This window comes from Catharus ustulatus, chromosome 1, assembly GCF_009819885.2.
Source record: "Catharus ustulatus isolate bCatUst1 chromosome 1, bCatUst1.pri.v2, whole genome shotgun sequence".
NCBI classification, from domain to species: Eukaryota; Metazoa; Chordata; class Aves; order Passeriformes; family Turdidae; genus Catharus; species Catharus ustulatus.
In genome coordinates, this window is record NC_046221.1 from 123,628,205 (window position 1) to 123,647,586 (window position 19,382).

The following is a 19,382-nucleotide window of genomic DNA, read 5'->3' on the forward strand; positions in this document are numbered from 1 at the left end:
TTCATCTGACATTGATTTTGTTTAAGTTAACATGATTCAGTTGAGGAAGTTGCATAGTACTGTGAAGTTCCAGACATGTCTAAAGATCTTCCTTGATCTCATAGAGCTGAGGGTGAATTTTGAGAGTTCTACCATTTAGCACACTTATCATTCATTTATTGATGTCATCCTGTGTCTCATGTGTTCCTAAAGAGCCCTGTTGGCTTTATTGGGGTAACTGATGAGACCAAGGATTCCAGGTTCTGAGTTTTGCCAGGGCCTTGACTCTAAATTTGTCTTAGCTTCTTACTTGGCACTGTCTCCTTTTGTTCTCCTTGTGAAAACTAACTTGCTCAAGTGTATAAATTTGATGCTGGTTTAGTCATATCAGATCTGCCACAGCAATGAAACCAGTATGTTTTGAAGGCAGAAACATGCCTTGGAGTTTCTTGTATTTTCTAAAAGTTTCCCCTTCTCCACATAGACTGTCATAGCACATCTGATGAATTCACTAGAAAGCACATACAGAGAGGCTCTGAAAAAGGAAGCACTTTACTGTGAGAGGGTGACTGAGCAATGGCACAGGTCTCCCGGAGAGGAGTCTCTATCCTGGGAGATATTCAGTAGTCATCTAGACATGGTTCTGGGGAAATGACCCGAGGTGGCCTGGGGCTGAGCAGGGTTTTGGACCAGGTAACCTCCAGAGGTCCTCTCTGACCGTTGCCATTCCATGAACCACTTTGCTCCACTAGTGCTTAAGTAGGACCCATGCATTAACTTAAACACTGGTCTCTTGTAAAGCTGTCCAGTCTCCTGATGTTTCCTGGAAAAGCTTGCACAGTTCTGGATGATAGCCAGGAGATATTTGCACAGCATTAACCTATGCAGTCCAAGTGGTCTGGAGGAAACACAACTGTGCTACAGCTCAGAAAAGCTCAGCACACACAGGTGTGATACTTTGCAAATAATTAAGGCTGTTGTGTTCTTTCTTCTGCTGTGTAGGAACATTATGTACATAGTAGCATTGACTCAAACTGACAAACATTTGAGGAATTTTGCAGATCTTGGGGGTCAGTATTCTGAAAACCAAAGGAAAAATCTACCATGGGAATCTATTATACTGTATCACTTCAGATCAGTCTCTGTCTTCACTTTTGCCTGTGTAGCCTTGCTGAGCATCTCTAGGTAATTAGGAATAATTCCCTCCAGCCTTTGAACAGCACTGGTGTCTTTGTGACATTCTGGTAGCCCCCCTGCTTTCCTCAACTTGTTTGTTCTGCTCCAAGCCTTTTGAGAGACAATTGACAAGTATGGGTATGTCTTGGCTGTGCCTAGGAATGGACAAAAGAGCTGCTGGAGAAGGTTTGACTGATGGGATAAATAGAGAGACCACTGCTGAGTTAAATGAACAGCTCCTGTGAACATCACTAGTTATCATCTTTTTGTAGTGCATACTGAAATACCAGCAGTGGTGCTAGTGGATAGTGGCAGGAATTGGGAAGGTAAAGGGGGATAATTACTTCATCTGCGGTTTGCAAGGACAAGGCTAGATAAACTTTTTTGAAGCACAGCAGTCCAACTGCTGTGGAGAACAAGCAGAAGTTGGAGGATTTAATGGAAATAACTAGACAAATGGAAGTAAGTCACTGAGAGATTAATTAAGTTCTGTTAAAATCAGAGCAAAAAGTTAAGATTAAACAATTTGAACACTTATTTTGTGAAAGAGATCTAAATATATAACATACACAGGACATTTACACTTCTATATGTATACCTTTGAGTTTTAAAGTCACCCTGAAAGGTATCATCCCTACTTCTTAATATTTGTTTTAAATTCAGATAATTCATCCTTCTCTTTTATGAAGAATGAATTACCAGCTTGTAACAAGTCAAGATCTTCTTATTTGATTCCAAATTAAAATGTGTATTTCCATTGGAAAACGAACATGTGGGAGTTTGTCTTCACATCTAGAAGAGTGCTGGCCGCACATTCAGGGAAGTTGAATTCAAAGTGGAATGGGCGCTGTTTGAACAATGACATTTTGGAATAGCATTCCAAAAGGGCTAGGGGAATCAAGACAGTTTAAGTAGAAATCAAACTCCTTAAAAGAAGTTGAGAGTGGAGTTAATTTTAGTATCAAAGAATCTAGCTTAAACAACCCAAAAGACATCTTTTATTTCCCTGTAGCTCTATAACAATCATTTTCCAGAACGAGTGTTTGTTGACAACTTTCTAGTAAGCCATGCATGTAGTTATATATATACTTTGAGAACTGTGTTCTTCATTCTATGTGAGTAGACTACAAAATCACAGAAAATAATGTGGAATTTTATTTCTACAAGAGAATGGCCAGATCTTAGAATACCTATAAAAGAGTGATGTTTAAAGCAAGATATGGCTGTGCTGTCACCCACCTCTAACTACAGGATTCTTCTTTCATGTTTGAGAATAATCTCAGACTTTTTATGATTCTGTTTAATCATAACATACTTGTATGTCTAAATGAGAAAAAAAAGCCCATATAGCTCTCCCTTGAAGTTATTAATACAATAATCTTTATTGATTAATTGCTTAAGATAACATGAGCATGGTTTGTCATGCTGCTATTCAGTCCTATCCCAACCCGTCTTCCTGGCCAAATTAAGAGGTGGATGGGTATTTTTGCTATGCTGTAAACAAAGAAGGATATTTCTGTATTTTACATGACAACATGAAATGATCCAGTATCAGAGAGTCTTCTTGTCAGTGCAATGGCAACATCAATGCAGTCTCATCATATGCAGTGACAGAGTCAAAGGATCTGTGAGTGTTGCTGCTATACTTGGAATTGGCTTTTGAGAGCAAGTGAATGACCTGCAGTGCAGGGACCTATTTAAACACATCATCAGACTTCTGAGCTTGTGCTAAACAGCTTTTTTTCCCCTTGTGCATCTGTTGAATATAAGCAGTCTCTCATTCTTCTTTTTTTGCATGGCCAGCATTTGAGAGATGCATCGGAGAGAAATTTTCTGGGGAAAAAAATGGGAATATTATCTGGGCAGACATCTGAACTCCTGCCTGCTGTGGAAATAGGCTCTGTGCTGTGGCTCAAATTAGGGGTAACAGCCAGCACATGATTTTTATTACTTGGCTGCCTTGGCTTAATACTTTGTTTTGCCTGAAGAGAGTTGGTGGTTGAAGATACACTGACTGCCTTTTTTGAACCACAAACTAAACATAAGATGCACCATCCTGTGGGAAACCTTATGTTTCTCAAGTCATTTTGTGCCATTTGATATTTTATGCAAAAGCTCGTATCAAACAATTTTGGTTCATTAAATTTGGAACTCTAACTCTCCAGCTTGTCCAAGTCCATGTGAGCTCTGAACATATATCTTCCTTAGTCATGGAAGGAGAGCTCCATCTGGTTTAATTTTCTGTCTTCTTTTAAAACACAGGTTTAGAGGGCTTTAAAGAGTCATAAAAGAGACTTATTTCAAGAGTAGAGGGTTGCTCTTTGCCAAGAAGGAGCATGACATTTATCTACAAGAGGTTCTACATACTGTTTACCTTACAGGGATTTAAATTCTTCTTTCACTTTGCAGTCTGGGTGCCCATCTCATCTCATCTCATCTCATCTTTTGATATGGACTTTTTCATCCATAGTAAGATAGAAATATTTAAAGATTTTTAACCTATAACCATGTCTTACATTGTCTTTTGCTCTGTGTGGTCTGGCATTTAAATGGAACAACCAAGGGAGCCTTAAATGCCATTATAAGCATGTTCATTCCAGCTGTTTGCAGGATTTTATAGGTCAAGCAGCCATGGGGCTTGACTTTAGTGTTTTGGGATCAGTTACAGCTTCACTGGAGGGTTGAAATTCAATCTTAAATCACTGTGCTGTAACGAGTTGGTGCTATGGGGTTTTATTACAATAACTGGCTTCTTCCCTACAGTCTGTGGCTACCCACAGACTGTAACTGCATTTTTATGGGGTCTGTTTGGTACAGATGTAGCCATCAGCCTTGGGTATATCACCCTGGCACCCACAGTGTGCTGGGAAATGGAACTATCTGATGCCACCTTTTATATCACTGCAGTCGGGTAGCACTGCAGAATAAATATTAACAAACTCCTCTTCTCATGCTGATGAGATTCTTGCTTTTCTGAACCAGAACCTGCAGCCTTGATGTAGTCATGGCTTCTTTTGACTTTGTGTGAGCTTTGTTAGAGGCAAAACTGGAGGGTTGGGCTCAGTTTGGTGAAATACATAACATCATATTAAATCCATCACTCAGAATTTTCCTGCACATCATCAATGCAGTTGCAAAACTTTTGTAATACACATAATTAGAACAACAGTTTTCTACTAGTTTTGTGTCTGTCTGACCATGTAAAATAGTGATATTAAATATATGTATATATTTGTTAAAATGTGGAGAAAATATTAATTTTAAAGATTTGGCATTTACCAGCTCTCCTTTTTATGCTAAGGTCCAAATGACCTCATTAGATCAACTTCTTTGCCATTTATTTAGTAGGGTCTTTTGGTTCTGAGTTGTTAGAGCAGTGTATTGGCTTTCAATAATCATTGAACATATACTGCTCACTCCTTACCTGTCTTTTTTCTTAAACATTTATCAAAGAGCAACTGGTAAAGTTTTGAGGAGTGAAACTTTTTTCTCCTCAGAATTTTTTTTTGTTTTCTTAAAATACCATGTCTTCAGTAATGCTATGTGCTGTCACTACCATCACCTTTCGCTGAAGTCGTTTACCAAAGCAGTTGCCAGAATGGTGGGAAAACCTTTAACTTAGTTCTGAGTATTTTCCATATGAGTTGAACAGCTGAATAAGAATATCATTCACTGTTGAAAAGCAGACCAGGCTGTCTTAAAAAACCAACATATTTCTTATTGAACCTGCCTTTCTTTTCTTTGTTTTATGCTCTGGCCTTCACTAATCTTGGCTGTCGCTCTTTTATCAAGCTCCTTCAGCACATATATTTCTTTTGCTTTATATTTTATTTAAAATTACTCAAGTGACAACCAATTACCTATCTGTCTGACCAAAACTCCAAAGGCACTTTTGATCATCAGGCTTTTTTTTTCTTCTCTGACAATTACTTGTCAGAAAGCTAAGTTTCTCTTTTGCTCCATTAAACTGAACTTACTATAAATGTTTGTGATTTACTCAGAATCGTTCCTGACATTCAATAACCTCCATGACACATAGTCTTATAAATGTATTTAGTGAGCTGCTATAAGGGATTACCATCTTAAAATCACCCAAAAGCTAGTATTTCACCTGGACAAGTGAATACAGATCATTAAAAATCTAATGAGAGTTTCTTCTGTGGTCAGATGATTCCTTTAACTGTCACCAAAGCTATGAAGCAGTGATCTAAGTCAAAGTTAAACATTTAATTATGACACTGACTACACTCATGTTTGGTAATGAAACCTCTATTGAAAGATGGTAAGTTACAGATAAGGAGACTGTAATATTTAGCTGAGGAACAGTAACTTGCTAAATAACTTCAGCTGAGACTGATCATCTGACACCTCCCTTCCTCTTCAGGTTTAAATGCTCTCTCCTGCTTTAAAAACCTGGCGTTTCTTTGCTGTTAAATCTTAATTTCCGTTCTGCTGAAGTCAAGTCAGTAAAATTCTGAAATCACAGCAGGAGTATAAAATTTGTATAAAAAGTGGTTTGTGCATTACCATTGGTCTTTGATACAACTTTTTTATTTACTTATTTATTTTAACCATCTTCTTTCATCACCTGTTAATTTCCTGTTAGAAATCCTGGGGTTTAGCATGTGGCAAGTCAGTCTTTTACTCTCCAATGCTGAGGTTTTATCCAGAGTAGCTTGGCAGCTTTTTGATGTCTTTTCCTCTTAAATTAGAAAGTGCATATTTTCCAAATGTGAACATTGAGTTTTTGCCCCAAGGTTTTACAAAAATGTTTTCTCAGTGGAATATCTGTGGAGGAAAAACAAATAAACACCAAAGAGCCCTGCAATGTGAAGACAGATTTTTAAGTCAAATGTGGCTAGTGCTCATAGTGACCTTTATCCAAGGTCTTTATTCCCACTCCACGCTCCTCAGGCTGCAAGGTGGTGGAGGAAGCTCCCACTGCTCCTTTCCTGCAATCTCCTCTCACTTGTGTTGATGTGTAGCTTTTTGGGAATGCCTACCAATCTGAGCATAAAAGGAGGAGAGGAGAGGGAGAGGAGATTGCACTGCCAAGCTTAGCAAAGGTATCCTGGGGCTTCAGAACAGAGGGCACTTAAAACTCCAGGTGGAGTTTTTTTGGAGAAGACTGGAGAACCACTTCAGTTTTTAGCAGATGCATATGCCAAGTTGGATTAAACTGTAATTCAGCACTGCACATTGGAACCAGTGGTAATGGTAAAAATACCAACGATCCTCAGAGATTCATCATGTCCAGGAAACTCTTCCTGAAGCCACAGGTTAAATTTATGATCATAAGATGAGGATGAAAATTTTGAAGAAACCATCTTTATCCTTAGGAGCGGCAGTTAGTATGGATGATGTGGTGTGCCATGGAATTTCTGTGATAAGTATTAGCAATATCAGCCAGCTCTGAGTCTTACATGCATAATTCAAATGTTACAGATTATTCCTGACCTGAATTTAGAAACTAAATACCATGAACTGTAATTTTTTGATTCACCATTTTTTGTATACTATTTTAATTTTTGAAGGCTGAGTCCATTTGTAACAGTGTCCATTTGTGAAGTCATAATTTTTCTCCTTTTTTCCCTAGCTGGAAAATGGTTTTAATTTCAAAAAGGACTTTAAAGCCAAGTAGTTTTACAGCTTTCCAGTTATTAAATATTTCTTTGATTTTTGTTCGATTTCTCAAATACGAGTTTATTAGATATACTACTGATATTTTTCTGGTAGTTATAATTTCTAGAGATTGTTTTACATGACAGATTGAAGCAACTTTTTAATATCAAATGCAAGTAGATTATACTTATCAGTTTTTATCTTTTATTTTTACATTTAGCAATTTTATAGTCTTCTGTTTATATCATGCCACTTTTGGGTCTTTTCTTGTATGAAATATCTGTTACATGTGAAAACTCTTCATCTTGATACAGTGACTTCATCTGTTTGGTTCTATTTATTAATCTCAAACTAACATGTCATTTATAAAACTTTTCCATTAAAATATAGAACTGGCTGTTTCCTTGATGTTTCTGACAGAAGAGAAAATTGAGTTTTAACACATATTTGAAAAGTTGACTTTGTAACTCTGCTGTGGTGTCTCATCACTCAGACAGCTTCTGATATATATTTTGAAGTATAATTGGACCTGAGAATTTAGAGGAGGGGTTTAATCCACAGGGGACCCTGTTGAAGCCTTCTCTCAAAAATGTTTTTTGATTTCTCTATTGATGAGGAACATCTTGGTGATTTCTTTCTGCAGATCCTATGCAGCATTGCTGATCACCACTTTTTACTTTGCTACTGCTTTGCCTTAAGCTACTTGTGAAGCATTAATTCTACAGTTATTCTTTCTGTTCAGGGGGCTCCAATTGTGCTGCACATCTGGTTAACCCCTCTAGGTGAAGAAACTCAGAATTCAAACAGATTAGTTCACCTGCAGTTTTTGCTGTTCTTAATACAAAAAGGGCTTGAGCATGGCTGCAAGAGAAAGTTCACCCTGAGTGATTTTATTGCAGACCCATCTTGCAGCTTGTGCTCTGCAGGAAGTGGGAAATGGGAAATGTTTGGAAGACTTAGTGAAACAAAGAGGCAAAAACCCAAGACTTCATTAAGTGAAGTGCTACAGTCCCACTAGAGCATTTTGCTGCTAGTCTTGGTCTCCCGAGTCATGCACTTTGCATTACAAGATTGTCAGTGATGATGATGACTAAATAACAAAGCTCTCCCTTGCCAACCCTAATAAGAAATATCATGTCTCCTTTTCCAAGTCTTGTTATGATAAGAAAATGTTATTTCCCATCAACTTTGATAGATTTTTATGAGTTCTCATGAAAACATTTCACTCAACTGGACATAGGTTTCATCATACGCAAATATACACCTAGTGTCTAAGTTGCCTAAACAAACCCTCCTCTTTTATTTGCAAGAAAGGTTTGTGTTTTCATTCCACTTCCGTGTTACTTGTTTTAAAAAGTATCAAACAAAAATTTTTTATGGGCAGTCCACATCTTTGTTGTCTTAGTTGTCACAAGTAGTGGAGGTGCAGCCTCTCCCGACTTGGTAGAGAACTGGTATGATAGTAAACCCTGAGGACCTCAGTCACATCCAGCATACTCCAACTGCAGCCTCAAGCTCCTGTGCCCAAATAAATTGATTATTTGACTTCTAGCAGTGGGAGATATTGAGCCAGCTAACTTTGGGAACCTTCCCTTCCCTCTAGGTTTCAGATTTTTAGGCTGTTTTCAGAAGAATCTGAAAATGGTGATGAAATTAGAAATTCATGTGGGAAAATTTCTTGTTGAGAAAAAGGAAATTCATGTTGAGAAGAACCTCCTTATAATAAAAATGTTTCTGCTGTTATGTTTTGAAGAACTCGCATGTAACTCTAAGTGAAACCATCTTTCACAGAATCTAGGCTAGTTTGGTGGTCACTGATGGACACAGAGAATTTGAATTTGGGCAAACATCAACAATATGGGCTCTTCATAGCTGTGCAAAATCAGCCCCAAATGTGCACAGTGCCTGTTTCCTTCCCTTCATTCTGAGGAGTTCTGTCAAATCAATTACCTGAATCACAGCCTGTGCTAAGGATTGCCTTTTCATTTGCACAGAACTGAGAGCTTTGTGGCCTTCACAGTTTCTTGGGGGCTCTACTGGGTGAATATAGACATAAGAACAGCAGCATGGAGATGTTTCCTCTATTCAGTCCATATTGCTCATGGTATAAAGAAAACAGATCTTAGTATGTTTCATCTGCCATGATCATGAATTACTAGGTTTTTAACTTCTGCTTGTCTTGCCTGCAAGATGTTATAATTTAGAAGAGAGTAGCAATTTGAGGAGGAAAGACATTCCTCCTACCTCTTTTCCTTTCTTTAGATTCCCCTCACCCCTGCACCACCCCTGCTAATGTATTCTGTGGGCTTTGGGGATGAGACAAATTACTCTGTGTTGGTGACAAGAGCCAAATAAATGAGACTTAGCTGTGCAGGAAGGTCTCTCTGCATAGCCTGATGGTGAAAGCACTTCTTAGTGGGGAAGGAATAGTACTGTATGCTTGGCATTCTGCTTCCAGGGCTCCTTCAATGGTTTCATGCTGTCACTGTATATAAAATAAAGAGTGAGTCCTGCAGACAAGAAACACGAACAACTCTCCCAGTTTTATGTAAGTGCCATAAGCAACAGACTGTACCCTCATGTTTCTGCTTGCACTCTCTTTTTGACTTGTGAAATACAAATTTTTATTTTTTGCCTGTGACACAGCTTCAAAGAGAAGCTCTTTCCCTTGGTATCCTAATGGATAGGAAGTGGGAGGAGAGGAATAAGTAACTCAGTAGGCAGCAGGAGAAGAAATGGAAATTTATTTCTCTGTTTGTGGTGGGTACCTTAACCACAGTAATTCATGGAAAGACTTTTTTTATGTGTAACTCTGTCTATGGTGAATATACACATGTGCACCCTCATCTTTGGTAATATACTTGTGGCCACTGAGCTATTTTGTGGGAGCCCAGACCTGCATGATGGATATATTCAGCACTTGCTTGGCAGATATCAGGGAGATGCAAACTTTTTATCTGATCCAGTTTAGGCATGAGCTGAACACCAAGCCTTTTAGCATGAGTCTGGTGGCAGAGTGCACTGGTTGTACATTTATCTACTATTACGTTTTTCAGGCATTTAATGTGATGATCTGAAAATTTATCCCAAGGGTCAGTTTAAGAAGGGACAGATACTAAACAGATTCATTCATATCGGTGCTGCAGGCTTTTGTCTTTCAGATAGCTCTTGGTGTTTCAAAGCTACATAGAATACATGATGGCCTCCATGACCCATGAGTGTGAATTTCCTCAATACCCGCTCTGGGCAAGCTCTCTGCTCCTGACACCAGCACATGCTTGTGCCTGGGGAAGTAGCTAGGCATTGACACTGTGGATTTTAGTGAGCCATTAGAGTTTTCTGTCACATTCACCAGGGTTATTGTGACCAGTGGTCTTTCCAAAGAGTGGGTAACTCATGGCCAAGGGACATTTTGAGTAGGTAAGTGTACAGTTTGCACACAGCTGCCCTGCTTCAGAGCCAAGGACAATAGTGACAATGTTAAGCGAGCTGCCTTCTGTGCTGGGAGTGTGACAGCACACACTCAATTTATTGGTGTAGGTGAAGACCAAAGCTGCAGGAGAGTTTCAGTGAATGTCGGGGCAGAGTCCTAGTCAGATTTGACAGCTCCAGCCTCTGCTTGCTTACTAAGTCAGGACTCCAGGAAGACGACACAGTGTCTCTTAAACCTGTGAATTGTTTTAGCTATTTTGCTGACCCAGAAGATTTCCACTTTTAATGGGAATGAAAAAGTCTCTGGGTCTGGCCATGGATGTCATAAATGCCTTTCTATGTGATTCAGGACTCACTATGCTGTTGCTAGACCATAAACTTTAAGTTCTGCCTTTGCCAAAGAACTTTCAAAACTATTTACCATCTTGCACATGGGATTTGGGGGACCCTTGTATTGTACTGTGTGATTTTTCATTTACATATGCTGGGCCAGATGTTTGGCTGATAAAAGTCATGGTAACTTCACTGATTGCAAAGGAGCTGCACCAAGTTGATGATTCAACTGTTGTACATTTCATTGTTTAGATTTATCATATTTATTAACCTTAGCATAGAGAATATGGTTTTCATGTCTGCTGCAAGGGAAGGATTTTGTACAGAAAAATAGATTCTGCTCTCAGTGACACCTAGCCTCATCTTGCAAGTGAAGATTGAATCTGGTCATAATGTGTAAAATGAAATGATTTATGTGAAATACCCACATATTATAATACTTTGGTTGGTATTCATAGAGCCATGTTTGCTCCATCTGTCTCAGTTACAAATATTGTAAGTGCATATTTCAGTAAATTTTAGGGTTTGTAACAATGTACTAAAATCAAGTAGATGTTAATAAATTCTAGTAACTCAGTTGTTTCTCAGTAGGTTTCTATTTAGCTGCTCAAGAATATCTTGCTACAGCTGCAAAAATACTGAACTAAGTTTAAACTCCAGCAAATATGCTGCTGAGAAAGTTGATTTTTCTGTGTTTAGAACAGTGGATTTGATTGTCAAAAATTAGTAGCAAATGTGTTTGCAGAAGAATTTTATATCTGGCTTTTGGTTTTTCTTTTTTGCCTAATGTTCAGAAATGCAGAATCACCTAAGAACCACATGCTGATGCAAAGGTGAAGGCTGATGCTTCTTAGCTTCTTCCTTTTCCACCCCCAACTAAGTCCAGAACCAAGATGCCATGAGGACAGTGGGAAGAGAGCTATTAGGCTGCCACCATTTCTCTCTGATTTGTAGTTGCCCAAAAGTGATGTAGCAGCTTTTGAAGAGCACAGATGGCTCATTTGGCTGTTGGTTTTGGAGCAGTTTGCTCTGAGGTCTCCCAATGTTTTCTACTGCCTTTCAGCCCCTGAGCCTACATCTGTGCCTCAGGTAGTGGGGAGCTCCCAGCACTCTTCCTTAATTCCTGCATTAAGGAACTCTTGGGATCACAGTGGCCATGTCTGGGACTTGTCTGAGCCTGCTCTGCCCTTTTGGGCTTTTGTGAACAGATTGAGGAGCTTGCAGTCGAGTCTAGGTGAGAGTAAATCTTAGAAAACAAAGACATGGGGAAGGGAGGGAGCATGATGGTATTTCAGGAGCAATAGCAAGGTTTGCACAGCTTTGCTCACTGACTGGTGAAACCTGGTGCAAATAAGAAAATACCAAGTGTTTTGTCCAACCCATAATTAAAAAGTGGATGTTCTGTTTATGTGTTTTCTTACAGCTGGCAGCATTAGAGAGACAAATCTTTGACTTCCTGGGTTTCCAGTGGGCTCCTATCCTTGGCAATTTCCTACAAATAATAGTTGTCATTTTGGGTTTGTTTGGAACCATCCAGTTTAGGCCTCGATATATAGTTGTGGTAAGTCTCATTTATTATATTTTTTGTTTGTTTGTTTTTTGCCATAAAACCTGTTATATTGCAAAGCAGAATTTTCTTGGTTTCAAAACACCAGATGGTATTTCTGTAGAAACTGTAGAAGTCTCCATGTCTTTTTGCAAATTTAGGACTACTAAGTGAATTTTTCGAGATTCGGGACGTTATCCAAAACAGGTAACCTGGAAAAAGTGCTGCCAAAACTATGGCTATGGTACAAGTCAATTAGACTATATGTAAATAAATAAATGGAGTACAATTTGTTGTTCTTTTTGTAACATACTAGCAGAATTGATGGTGATTAAAAAAAACATTTTCAATGGCCAAGTTATATTTCTACATCTTTCTCTTAAGCAGAGAGGAACAAGGATGGTAGAAATTTCTTTGGTCTTATGACCCGTGGGTTAGAAGGAAGTCTCCTTCTCACTGAGAAGTAATTTTGTCAAGACCTGTATTTATGGCTTTGACCCTAAGTTATTGTAAATTCCCTCTGATGCTTGTAGCTTGAATCTTCTCAGTTGTTTTTTTTCCCCACATTCTCAATATAGCCAGGTTTAAAAAGAAATTTTAAAGCTGTGAAGTACAGTGCCAACAACAACAAAAAATCTCTTTTCCTCCCCCACATTCATTTTTGAATGTAAGAATATTATATCGTTACCTGGTAATGGCTGTATTTGGAACATTTTGGTTGTGTTGTCGGCAAGGGATTTTAAGAAGCTAAAGTTATCGTTCTTTTTCCTCACAAAGGAATGAAATAAATTTCTGCTGGGGAAAACTTGTTAAACAAATACTTAAAAAGCTTCATAGTTTCTAGTCAAGCCTGGAATCCTGTAATTCTTCTTGTGTCTTAAAAGTGAACAAAAAGTGCATCCAAGATTATGCTCATGTTAACTAAGCTTACAATCAGACTATAATGAATTGAAAATGGATTGATATAAAAAAAACCACTTTTATCTATTATTTCTGATTGAAGAACTGGGCATCCATGTATTGCTGACTCACCTTTCTGCTTCATGCTCTCCTTTTTATACATAAGAAGCAAGTGTAAGCATCTGTAAAATTATGTGGAAAATTCATGTCTGAAGTGCAACACTACAAAATTTCTTGCCCCTCAGGTTCAGCACTGCTGTTCAATGATGCAAGCTCTGTTTTAATTTTCAAATGAAATGCAACAGATGTTGACTGTTTCTGTATCTTTTCCAATGTAATTGAACATTTTAGGCTGTACGAAAGTTGTTCTAAAGTAGAGGTAGAATGACAATTAAAGAAAGAAACATCTCCCCAGAAAGATACTTTATGCTGATTTAACTGAGCTCATATTCTGATTTATTTTTAAGCATGTATTTAGGAACTCTAGCTTCAGCAGGTGCCAGTACTCATTACTGGGGAAGATCAAGGCTTTAGGTCAGAACATGGTGGTAATAATGCCATAGGTCACAGGTGTGATCCTTGTAAGGGCTATTCACTTAAGAGCTGGTCTGGATAGTTCTTGTGGGTCCCTTCCAGCTCAGAATGTTCTGAGATTATCCACTTACTCATCCCATCACCACCTCTTTGAGTGATCTGTGATAGTATGTGGGGTTTACAGTGAAGTAGGAATAGTTTGAGCCAAATCCTGAAGTCTGAAGGGTGTCTGTGACACAACGTCTGCAGCTGACCTCACAATCAACAACAGCAGAATGGGGTGGCTGTCATGTCTTCCTGTTCCCTGACTGAACACTTTCCCCAGATCCTCTTTCCCACTTCTGGCAGGAGTTAACTGGACCTGTCAGTATGTCAGTTCCATTTCTAAGCTGTCAGAAAACCAACCTAGCAAAAAGTGGAGATTTTTTTGCTAAACTGGTGACCTGAATCCAGTCTGTGAGGTTCCAGGGGTTGCCAGGGTTGGCATAAGACAGGGATTGGAACTGTGTATTTATGAACAGCAGTGTGGAGGTGGAGGGGAAAGGAGCAGTTGCATGACTTCTCTTGTTACTAGCTCCAAACTTATCAGTTCAGTCTCCTGCCTAGCCTTGCTCTCAGGTTGATGTCAGTGAGTACTTCAAGCCAGCATGAGCAGTACTGCCTTTGCTCAGCTGCTTCCTTCAGTCCCTGTGCTTTCCCTGTGTTTGCCCCAGCACAGGTACCAGTTCAATCACTTGGTTAACTGTCAAACCACAACAGATCCAGGTTAAAGGGAATTATTTTCTTTACTGGTGTTAATTTAAGTGTAGGGAACAAATAGCCAGAGGAAGGAGAAAAGTGCATGGAGTCTTTCTGCAGCAGTGCAGGGTTACACCAGCTTGAAGTTCTTGTTGAGCATAGTCTAAGTATCTTCCAGTCTATATCAACACATGCTGCCTAGAAGCTGGGCTTCCTAGGGCTGTGCCAACCACAGTTCAGCTTTGTCCACTGTCCCCAGAAAGTGTCAGTGATACCGACAGTGAAGACCCCTAGCAGTGGCAGCTGCATGCTAGCTTTATTCACTTAGGCATAAGTGACAGCCCACCTGTAAACTTTTACAGCTGACATTAAATTTAAAGTCTGTGTAGTGCAAATCTTCAGTAGTGTCCTGAATTTCAGTATTAAGCACATTGCAGAGAGATTCTTGCCAAGGCTCTGAGTAGTGAATTAAACTTTAAATTTATGGAGGAGCTTCATGGACTTCCGTGTTCATAGGTCCATTTTCTGCCACATCTAAGTCTTTGGATTTGTTAGTGCTTGGTATCCCAAGAATTTGGTGCTGTGTCTGTGGCTGAAGAAATATTTTGCCTTATGTACTCTGGTTAATGAAGCTTCTGATTTAGATCGTTTAATCCAGTTTAACTGGAAAAGTAACTAATTGCTTCAAGAAAATTATGCTTAGTATCCATTGTCTTTTCCAGAAGACTTCCCTGGAAATCAGCTTAACTAATCCAAATAATCCTATCACAATATTAAAAAACTGAAGTAAATAGAAAATCATGTTAGATACAATGGTTTACTTCCATAAACTGTCTCCAGGAAATTAATCTGTGCACACAAACTGTCCTCATGATAATCTGTCATACTCTGGTGGTGATCTTGACTTCAGCTGACCAGCTCTAGAACTATTGTTTAACCTCAAGAGAATGTTTTTAATCTGTCTTCTGTGCAATGAAGTCTGTGCCTGAAGGATTTCCTGACAAGTGAAGTCACACAAAAGCTTTCACTTTGTCATCCTATGCTGCATGTGTCATGTTCTGTCTTCTCAAATTTTAGACTATGTAAGGAATGGGAAAGTAAGTGAATAAATGTAGTACATGTAGGACCATAACTTGAAGCACATCTGTACTGCAGTCAAATATGAAACTGCTTCTGCAGGCACAATTGAGCAGGCTTTGTTGCAGGTACGTAGAGCCAAGGAGTTCATTAAGGGCTGCAGCAGAAACTGGTAAAAACAATTGCAGTTGCATGCTTCTGACTCTTCCCCTGCCCTGCACCTAGGCTGGCCAGTTTATCACTAGGATTTAGTGACCACATGAGCTGCACCATAAGCATAGCCATTGTAGATTAAAAGTCTGAATAAGGAAATTAGTTTGAGTGATATAAAATTTGTCATGAGAGCTTTCTACTGAAAAAAAATGTCCCACTATCTAAGATCATCTGCTGTGCAGTGGTTGATACATGAGGCATCTCTATTGAGTAGAATTCTTATTCCAAGTAGTTAAAGATAGTGCTTCATGTTTACTGTCTACAGTCCCTCAGATACAGGACTATATGGATTCTGAAATAAATCAGGAATTTTACTTGCTCATATTTAAAATTCCAAGTCCTCAGAGCTTATGAAACAGAGACACTAACTCCAAGTGTCCTAATTAGTTTAAATCCAATAATTATTTATAATAGGTTTTGTATTAATTAGTAATTTAGATAAATGTTGTGAACAATTTGTCCTGTCACTAAGCGGATGTGCTATTTTCAGTATTTGAATATTTTGTGACTGAAATAAATCTGTATGAAGCTCCCAGGGGGCATAAAAGTGCAGAGCTGATTCCTGGTTTTCCCATATTAGCTCATTTGAAACTTACCCAAACATTTACAAAGAAGAAAGAAGCAGCTGAATTTCAGTTCTAACTATGCTGTTGCACCCTTGTCATGAAGCTTCAGAGCTCTGCTATGATCCATTTCATCGTTCATGCTTTTCCTTTCTTAACAGATCTTGCTATCACCAGCAAGATTTTCAGGCTGTTAAAATTGATTAATGATGATAACAGGATACTTGTTAAAATTTGGGATTTTCTCCCTCTGCTACTTCTGATTTGGAACTTCAAAAGGCTTCTGAATGATGAGTCATATAGCTAAAATTGCAAAAGCCAGGCTCAAAGCTGAAAAAAAAGTGTTAATAAATAGTGAGAAATGAAAATAATACACTTAAATAGGGAAAATCTGTGGTGGAAATCTCTGCTTTATGTGCCTTAATGTGTTTCATTAAATACTATGATATATAGTTGGAAATCCAGGAAAGAGTTTCTTTTAAAAAACCCCAAACAAATAAAAAACCAGAACAGCAGAATAAAGGCTGTATAGGATACTTTATTCATTATTCAAGCAAATGTTGTACAGACAGTGAAAACACATGTGAAATATTTGGGCATCCAAAATTACTCGTTGAATATCCTTCCTGGCAAGTCCTGTGTTGTGACTGCTCCATTGTGCTGATTTATGTCACTTCCCTTGCCATCTTTCATAAATATGGCTAATAAGGCTCTGCAAGTACTGATGTCAGGTATTGCAGGGGGATAATTTGACAACTCACTAGTTGTTCCTTTCCCTTGAAGTATCCCTGAGCCAACATTCATTCCTTGTAATGCCATGAATGATACTGTCAGAGTAGTTGCTGCACTTCAGATTTAAATATACTTGAGATAATTTATTCATTAAAGTTAAACTTATCCCGCAATCCTTGTAATAGTCAATCTTGGAAAATTCCCTTTTTTCTTTTACCTTAACCAGTTGTTCTTGTGACGTTGTGTCCATCCAATGCAAATGTTTTAACTCTAGAAAGGTTTGTATTTCACTGATATATGAAATGTATCTCTGCATTGATTTCAATATGATTGTAGAGTGAAGAGATATAGAAATCTCACTGTTATAGAGAGGCTGACATTATGAAAGGGGATATTTGGATGTTTAACCTGTAAGGTTTAGTGATTACTCCCTCCACATTATTGGTAAGACTTCAAATACTCCCTCCTACCTCACAGTGAGGAAACACTTCCTCACACCTCACAGTCCTTAGTCCAAAAGACCAAAAGCAAGAAAAGATGTAGTGAATCCTGGGGGAAAATGAACAAAGATTGTGACCTGGTCCTAGGTCCTTTCTCTAGAGGGGATCTGATACAAAAATGTCCAGATGATTTTTAAGTGACGCATCATTTGGGGTATAAAATAAAAATACCAACTCTTCTTATTGATTCAACCTATGTGGAAAATTCCTTCTTCATGCCAGGTATGGTGAGGGTTGTGACACTGAGTATGAGACCAGCAGAGCTGAGGGGGACAGAATGTGGATGGCCAAAGAACCGGGCAGGAATTGCAGGATGTGGGGAAGCAAGAGTGAGCAGACCCAGCAGGATGGACAGGATAATGTTCAGGACATGGAGTGGGAGAGGTTAAATGGCAGGTCAGATCATGAAACAGGTTAGGTGCATTGGGAGGCAAGTGAAACCTGAGGGTCAGTGTGGACCTGATGTCTCAGACCTTAACCATTTCTACTGAGAGAAAATTGCCAGCATGCATGATGTGTCCCTTCACACAGAGGATGGAAATTTGGGCTATTGCTCTGCTAGCAAAAATAAGAAATCTGCATCATGGGTCTAAAAGTTACACCCTTAATGACTCAAGCAGGTGTTAGTGTGATGCCACATAATGGAATATTACTTGGTGGGGTTTTTTTTTAATCTAGAAGCTATATACGTATAAATTTACACAGTGCATATAATGTCAGAAACTATTACAATTTTTTGAGAAAGAAGCACTAAAAATTTTAGGAAAGTTGCTATTAAAGCCCTTCTGTGCAGTCTTAGTATGATTCTTTTATATATTTGCAGAGTTGAACTAGATACGTAATCATTCTTATATTGTTGCCTCAGTTTCAGTAGAAAGGAAAGACATTGGGGGGTTTTCTGGTGATCACAGATGTAGAATAGAAACCTGATTTTCAGAAAACAGAAGACAGTGGGAAGAGTGAGAAACTACCAAGAAGAAAAGGGTTGCTTTTGCTGTGAAGGCTATGCTCAGCAGCTGAGTTTTATCTCTGCTTTCAACCACTGAAACCTCTTTTGACACAAAGTGAGTCACTAAAACAAAATCTGTCACATGCTTTGTTTTCCCCTTGCATTCTGGATTCTTGTCTTGAGACCTTGTGGTCTGATTTGCACAAGTGCTGCACGTTCAGCCACAGGGAGCTGAACAGTGAGTTTATAAACTGAGTGTATAACCTCCAGCATTCTGAAAAATGAACTCTTAAGGACCTCAAGTTGGATGGTTATAATGTCTGAATACTTCTGAATGTAATCTCTGCATGTATCAGAACATCATTTGCATTCTGAGAGCTGTATCATTCCCTTATAACATAAAATAAATTAGTCAATGTTTGTGCAGCTCTCACACATTAAAGCGATGAGCATCTCAGTAAACCTCATGAGGAAATTATTATTCTGTCCTCAGAGCAGGGTCTGAGCCACAAGGAGAAAAGGAGTCTTGAGCTAGCTGTTCATAAAATGTGTTAGGAGAGGTAAGATTCTTTAAAATAAAAATACATCTATGATGATTTTATTTATGTTTGGATTGTATTGCAAAGCCACAAAATAGAAAAATTATGTTGCATGCACAGACCAAATTCTGACATTTCCTAATTTTGCTTTCTTGCCTTTGCTGTCTTACAACCTTTCCTTAAGTACCTACAAAACTATGCAAAGAAAGAACTTTCTCCTTGAATATCCAAGAAGACAGTGTCTTTCATACTTAAAAAATATATATAGTACTAATTACTGAATATAATGTAATTATTGTGTTTACAAAGCAAATGGAGCTCAATTTTAGATTTCTGCAGTTCAGCGAGAGTGTAGGCATTCTCTCCATACACAGCAGCTGGGTTTCAAGGTGCACACCTGCTTTGCACCTGCACTTCTCTTTCAGTAAACCTCATGGTGGATCAGGAACCAAACTGCCCCTAACTATGTAAAACATAGCCTGGGAAAGCAGGCTCAGACGGTTTTTGCCTGCACAGCATAGCATTGGTGCTCATGGGCCAGAATGAGGC

General features: G+C 38.6%; 1 protein-coding gene across 3 annotated transcripts in view; it reads left to right on the forward strand.

Annotated features, from left to right (window-relative positions):
- The window catches only part of NKAIN3 (sodium/potassium transporting ATPase interacting 3), a 349,000-nt gene that overhangs the window by 150,523 nt on the left and 179,095 nt on the right, over positions 1–19,382 (forward strand). For all 3 annotated transcript variants that reach the window (XM_033072062.2, XM_033072081.1, XM_033072071.1), the window contains exon 2: positions 11,966–12,103. In XM_033072062.2, coding sequence (XP_032927953.1) covers positions 11,966–12,103 — 138 coding nt within the window. The remainder of the gene's footprint in view (positions 1–11,965; positions 12,104–19,382) is intronic.